This window comes from Gracilinanus agilis, chromosome 2, assembly GCF_016433145.1.
Source record: "Gracilinanus agilis isolate LMUSP501 chromosome 2, AgileGrace, whole genome shotgun sequence".
NCBI classification, from domain to species: Eukaryota; Metazoa; Chordata; class Mammalia; order Didelphimorphia; family Didelphidae; genus Gracilinanus; species Gracilinanus agilis.
In genome coordinates this window covers 556,076,183-556,083,395 of record NC_058131.1, presented here as the reverse complement: position 1 = coordinate 556,083,395, position 7,213 = coordinate 556,076,183, and the positions used below count along the sequence as shown (strand labels likewise).

At 35.9% G+C, this 7,213-nt stretch overlaps 1 protein-coding gene across 1 annotated transcript; it reads right to left on the bottom strand.

The window, feature by feature from the left end:
* Positions 1-6,015: 6,015 nt before the first annotated feature.
* On the bottom strand, positions 6,016-6,993 carry LOC123236057 (olfactory receptor 4K15). Its single transcript, XM_044662319.1, has one exon. It carries the CDS (start codon positions 6,988-6,990, stop codon positions 6,016-6,018), a length of 975 nt encoding a protein of 324 aa, XP_044518254.1. The 5' UTR covers positions 6,991-6,993.
* Positions 6,994-7,213: the final 220 nt, after the last annotated feature.

The following is a 7,213-nucleotide window of genomic DNA, read 5'->3' as shown; positions in this document are numbered from 1 at the left end:
ATCTAAATTGTAGAATTAAAGGATTGAACTAGATGACCTGTAAGGCCTTTCTGGCTATGAAATTTTGACCACGCTGGACCAGAATAAGGATCACCCTCTATAGCATGTCTATCTAGCAATTCATGAGAGTTCACTAACCCTTTCCCTTCATTCACTTCATTTCATTCACTCATTAATTCATGCAATTAATTCATTAGTCAGTCAGTGAAACAAATCTGAGAATAACCTACCTTTAAGTGATCCTAAATTGCTAATTTCAGCCTTTGGAAAACCTTGGTCAAGCTGAACAGCCAGCATTAATAGTGTCAACAGCAATTGTACCACCTGAGATAGCAGAGAGTAGCTGAGGGAATTCTTCAGTTGCAGGGCCCATTATTGGGAGGCTGATGTTTGGGGAATTAGGGATTCAGACATGGGCACTGGTATTGCAAAAGGAATCATTAACTTATTTTTTTCTTTCTTGGCTACATACTTTCCTCAGCATGTTCTGAACATATTGAATATGAGCTAGGAGGGGAAGGGGATGTGAAAAAGAAAATGAGCATACTGATGACAGAAATAATTCTGGCCTTAATTAAATGTGAGAAATTTTTGCTCTTCCACATTGTCTCTGGATGACATAAGGCATTGGCAAAAAAAAAGTGATGGGTTACAACAGGACTTGCCTTGAGGTATGTCCTACATGAAAGCAAATGATTGGGATGATAGGAGCATCACTTAGCTGATACCCAACCATGGACAGAGGATAGAGGAAATAATTAAAAATGAGGATGATTTGTTATTTGCTTTCTGGATAGTCTACCACAAATTCTAATTCAACTCCCCATGATTTCCCCCATCTGCCACCTAAAAGCTGCTCTGCCATCCAGCTTTTATATAGTATATACCATGGAAATATATTAAAAATTGTACATAAGCAGAGCAGAATTAGGAAAGCCAAGTTAATATTTGTCTGGTGCCCTGAAAATCTTAAAGTATTATATAAAGATAAGTTTTGTTTTCTTTTTTATTGAGTCCAGATCTGCCATTGAGTTAGCTTGGATGAATTTAAGATCCTGGAGTGGTTTGCTGTGTCCTTCTACAGCTCATTTCACAGATAGTTGAGGCAAACAGCATTTAAGTGACTTATCCAAAGTCATACAGCTACTAAGTTTCTGAGTCTGGATTTGAATTCAGATCTTCCTGACTCCAGATCTGGAATACTCAGCTTCACTATGTACCTGCCCATGAGAAAGCTGTAACTTTTCTAAGACAGTGTTTTAAGTGACACTCTTGTAGTTCCATTTCTGCCAAATGGCAGATATTAACCATGAGAAATTTACTGAACTTAGATCATTATATTTTAGAATTGGAATAATGTTAGACATCAATTATGTGTCTCTTTACAAATAAGGTCATTGAAACCTAAAGAGCCTGTCATAGTAATACAGAGTGGCCAGAATTATAATCCAAGGCATTTGGCTCCAAATGCTGTGTGACACAATAGTTTCCAACTTTTTAACAAGTATAAAAACATCTTTTTCCATAAAAGTACTTATAGAAGATTATGTGATTTTAATTATACTATCTGCATCCATTGATGGAGAAAAATGTAGGATAACAAAAAAAATATTGTGACTTCAATGTACTTAAATATTTGATAAATTCCAACAATACCTCCATACATCTGTAGAGTAATAATGATGTGTATCAACTATGTTTTTAATTAGTTTATAGAATTTTGATTTCTAGATGTAAAAAGGCAAATATATTGAGCCAAAAGCCTGATCATCTCTCAGTAGCCAAGACAGTAAGAATCTTCAAATTGAAACAGTGGTCCCTATGAACCTTCTCTGCCTTCTTCAAGTATAGTTCATGTCTGCTCAATTCCTTTCCTTCCCATAGTTACTCATTTAATAGGTCAGGACAATAAAAGAATCTGATGAGGTCCTTTTTTAATTAATCAATTTATTTATTTAGAATATTTTTCCAGCGTCACATGATTCATTTTCTTTCCTTCCTTTGTTCCCTTCCCCCTCCCAGAGATGACAAGAAATTCTACCAGGTTATGCACGTATCATTGTTCAAAACTTATTTCCATATTATTCATATTTGCAACAGAGTGACCATGTAAAGTCAATATCCACAATCATATCCCCATTGAATTATGTGATTGATCCTGTTTTTCTTCTGTGTTTTCTGCTCACACAGTTTTTTCTCAGGATGTGGATAGTGTTTTTTTTTTCTTAAATTCCTCTGGATTGTCCCAGATCATTACATTGCTGCTTATAGAAAAGTGTTACTTTTTATTGTACCATGGTGTATCCGTTTCTGTGTATAAGGTCCTGGTTCTGTTCCTTTCACTCTTCATCAATTCCTGGAGGTCATTCCAGTTCACGTGGAATTCCTACAGTTCTTTATTCCTTTGAGCACAATAGTATTCCATCACCAACAGATGCCATAATTTGTTCAGCCATTCCTCAATTGAGGGACACGCCTTCTTTTTCTAGTCCTTTGCCACTGCAAAGAGTATAGCTATAAATATTTTTGTATAGATACTTTACCCTATTGTCTCTTTGGGGTACAAACCCACCAGTGGTATGGCTGAATGAAAGGGAAGGCAGTCTTTTAGTGCTCTTTGGGCATAGTTCCAAATTGCCATCCAGAATGGTGGGATCAACTCACAACTCCACCAGCAGTGCATTAATGTTACAAATTTGCCACATTCCCTCCAACATTTAATATTTTCCTTTACTGTCATATTGGCCAATCTACTAGGTGTGAGGTGGTACCTCAGAGTTGCTTTGATTTGCATTTCTCTATTTATGATAGATTTATAGCATTTTTATGTGTTTATTGATAGGTTTGATTTCTTTATCTGAAAACTTCCTATTCATGTCCCTTGCCCATTTGATAAAGTCTTTTAAATGATACTTTTGGTAAAGATGGTGAAATATGGGGTGGATAATATAACAATGTGTTCTTCCTCATTTTCTCTTTGAAGAACTACTTTTCTTAAAAAAGACAAAAAAAATACTGGCCTACTCATCTCTAAGAGAAATAATAATAATGGAGTATTTTAGGGAACTCATGATTTTCTCAACATTTTTATTTTCTCTGCTGCAAAAAAAGAGCTGAATAAAGCTGACTTTTTTCAACATGTTCATTAGGAAAGAAGTTAAATATGTAAACTTCCCATGAATACCATTGTAATGGGTGCATAAGTATATCTTTTTTTATGAGATTATCATCAGTAAGCATTTCAGTTCTCTGTACTGTATGGTGCAGTTCAAATAGACAAAACCCAGTGCCTAGACCTGAGTTAAGGAAGCCAATCTGAGTGCTGAAAAGTTTCTAAAACAGATAGAAGTTTGTTCATTTAAAGTCTCATAAAAATCCATAATTCATGAAGGCAACTTCATTGACTTCATTCTCTTTTACTTTTTCTGTGGCATGCAATCAAGGTTGCATCCCCCTGAATGCATGCACACACACACACACACACACACACACACACACACACACACACACACACACTACTTTTATCAGAAAAACACACACTCGTAGAATTCTTTTTTATTACTGGAAACATCTAAACCATTCTTGGAAGCCAAATTATTCCATAGTAACTCGGGACCTTGTTGAGACTCTCAGAAAAAGAAATAATAAATAGAAATAAGGAAGACATAGTTTTATATATATTCATATAGATAGATAGATATAGATATATCTTTTTGTTAAATGATGCTTTGTCAATTAACTATTATCAGCAAAGTAAATTTCCAAGATATCCACAAACAACTCATCATGAAAAATGCTACCTTTTTTTGATACTTTCTAGCTCTCCTTTTACAATAAGGAAAGTGAGGTCCTAAAACATTAAATGATTTGCTCAAAATAACACAGATAGAAAACATTCAAGATGGGATTTTAACTCAGATCCTCTGACTTGAGAATTGGAGCTCTTTCCACTGCATTAGGTATATAGAAATCAAATTAGAAAAAAGAAGGTATAAGACCCTCAATTCAAGAATTTTACACTTTAATGGATGCAGTGGTGGGAGTGGGGTATGCTGCTGATAGAAGAGGATATAGGATGCTATGTAAAATTTGAAGCAAAAGGATAAGTCAATTTTAGCTCAAGCAAAAAAGAAAGCTTCAAGAGAGACATAGTATCTATGTTGGAATTTGAAAGGAGAAGAACTTTAGATGAAATGAAAATGGAAAGAGGTAGAAAGTGAAAACTTCAATTACATTTAGTTCACATTTATTAAACATCTACAAAATTCCAAGTCCTAGGCTATGTTCTTGGAATACAAAGACAAAAATTACTATGGTTCCTTCTCTCACAGAGCTAATGTTCTCCTGGAATTCCTAGGCCTATAAGATGGTGTGAGAAGAAAAAAAGAATCAGAATGGATAATCATTTATTAAATACCTACTATGTGCCGATTGCTTTTCAAATATATCACAGAAATGCTGGGAGGTACTTGCTATTATTATCTCCATTTTCTATTTGAGGAAACTGAAGCAGGATGTCATTAGGTGGCCAGCTTAGGGTCAAATAACTAGGAATCTTCTGAGGCAAAATTCAAACTCAAGACTTCCTGACTGTAGATCCAATATTCTATCTGCTGCACCACCTCTCTGTCTCTAGCCAAAGAGCAAGAAACCAAGATTATAAGAAGTAAAAAGAGGAATTTGTGGTAATGTAGAACTGTGAAAGGGAATAGTAAGAAATGAAGTTGGAAAGGTAGGTTGCAGCCAGATTATGAATGTTCTTGAATGCCAGGATGAGTAGTTTAGAGATATGCATAGTGGGAAAAATATAAATGTGTAAATACACATGCCCTCCATTTTTTCTCTTCTGTCATGTACATCTGTATTCAGGGTAGCATTTCAGGAAAGGTTTTCAAGGAGGACCAAACTCCTTCAGGCCACCCAACAGAATGCATTATCTTTTTTTTTGTAGGTTATAAAGCAAAGATTCACGGAGGTTAAATTTTATAGGTAATAAGTAACACTAATGAAATAGGATAAATATTATTCTATGGCTTAGAGATGGAAGATAGAGATCCCCTGGTTTATTGTCCCTCCCTTTATATATGAAGAAACTGATGGCAAAAGATGTGAAGAGATTTGAAAATTATAATAGCCAGTCTAGAATTCAAACTTTGAATTAATAATGGTTTTTTAAAAAGAGCGTTCTTTCCTCTATATTAAGCAACTTCTTGAATCCAGATCTTCTAGACTACAGGGTTTTATTTTCCATTTTTTTTCTCACAATACTGTATGTACTCATTTTAACTCAGGGTCCCTCCACATAGACCTCTTTTGCCTTTTCTTTAAGTTACATGAATTCATTTCTGACCTAACTCCATAGTAAGAGTTGAGTTTCCTTTAGAAAATTTACAAGAATAGGCAAGAGGGAAGGAAGAAAATATCAACTACTACATTGTATTTTCTTGTTTTGTCAGTGCCACATTAACCTATTTTAACAAATCTCACAACTATTTTCCTTTTTCTAATAAAAACCTTACATGTTTTACACTATTACACATATAAAATCTGTTAGATTTCTTACTGTTTCAAAGAGAAGGGAATTGGAGGGAGGGAGAGAGATTGAGAATTTGGCTCAAACTTAAAGAAAATGAACGGTTAACAATTGTTTTTAAATGTAATTGAATTAAAAAATAAAGCAGTAAATAATTAAAATTCTTTATATTAAAAAAAAACCTTATTATCTCTTAGTCACTCCTCTGTATTGGTTCCAAGGCAGAAGAGCAATTAGGGCTAAACAATGGTGGTTAAGTGACTTGCCCAAAGTTATATTGTTAGCAAGTATCTGAGGACAGATTTGTTCCCATGACTTTCTATCTCTAGTCCTGGCTCTCAATACACTCAGTCACTTAGCTGTCCCTGTAACCATTTTTCCATTGTTGCTTCCTGACAGAAGCAATTCAAGAGTTTTTCATTAACATTATAGTGGTCTTTGGTCACAGTAGAGAGACAATATGTTAGAAAGTTTGGAGACTGTTACTTGGGTTCCAAAGACAGAACACTTCTTATTACAACAGCTACTTTGTCAGTCTTTAAGTATCGGCTTTTTAGTTTAGACATAGCCGCCTTCACCTCTTTGTTCCGCAGGGTATAAATAGCTGGGTTTAATATGGGAGTGAAGATGGTATAAAATACTGCAAGAACTTTGTCTACTGAGTAGCTACTGAAGGGCCACACGTAGATAAAGATGCACGGCCCAAAGAACAGGGTGACTACAGTGATGTGGGCAGTCAGTGTGGAGCGTGCCTTTGCCATACTGGCTGATGAGCGACTTCGCACTGTGATGAGTATGACCGTATAGGAGATGACCAAGAGGAGAAAGGAGCTCAGAGAGAGGAAGCCACTGTCTGCCACAATTAGTAAGCTGACAACATAGGTGTCTATACAAGCAAGTTTGGTCACCAGAGGGAGGTCACAAAAAAAGCTGTCAACTTTGTTGGGACCACAGAATGGCAAGTTAACTGTAAATGCCAGCTGGCTTGTTGTGTGTATGAAGCCAACACACCAGGAGATGATGACCAGAATGATACAGACCCGCCGACTCATGATGGTCATGTAGTGGAGAGGTTTACATATGGCAACATAGCGATCATAAGCCATAGACACAAGAAGTACCATTTCACTACCCGTGAAAAGGTGTACAAAGAAAATCTGAGCCAGACAAGCCTCAAAGGAGATAGTCTTCTGTTCAACAAGGAAGTCTGCAATCATCTTAGGGGTTGCAAAAGAGGCCACACAGACATCTATAAAGGAGAGGTTTGCAAGTAAAAAATACATGGGAGAATGAAGACGTGGGTCTGAAGTCACAGTGAGGATGATGAGGAAGTTTCCCATCACAATAGCAACATAGAGAACTGAAAATACAATGAAGAAGAGAGGTTGGAGTTCCGGGGAATCAGAGAGTCCCAGCAAGATGAACTCAGAAACTCGAGAGTGATTTGTCCCATTCATTGACTTGATTTGAAAGAAATGTTTTTTGGTTATCTAAAAGTAAGAAATAGCAGAGATCAGTTACTGGAAGTGAATTCAGGCAGGATTTTAAAATATTTATCTTGCTTCTGAGAAATCCTGATGCCCTCCTTCTTATTATGAAAACAAAGGACATTTATTCCCATAGTGGTCTTCATGAAGAACGATGACCCATCCCTGTTCTACAACTAACAGAGTTCAAAAG

Bases quoted from the DNA above. Each gene is read 5' to 3' on its own strand.
- LOC123236057 (XM_044662319.1), bottom strand. From the start codon at position 6,990: ATGAATGGGACAAATCACTCTCGAGTTTCTGAGTTCATCTTGCTGGGA.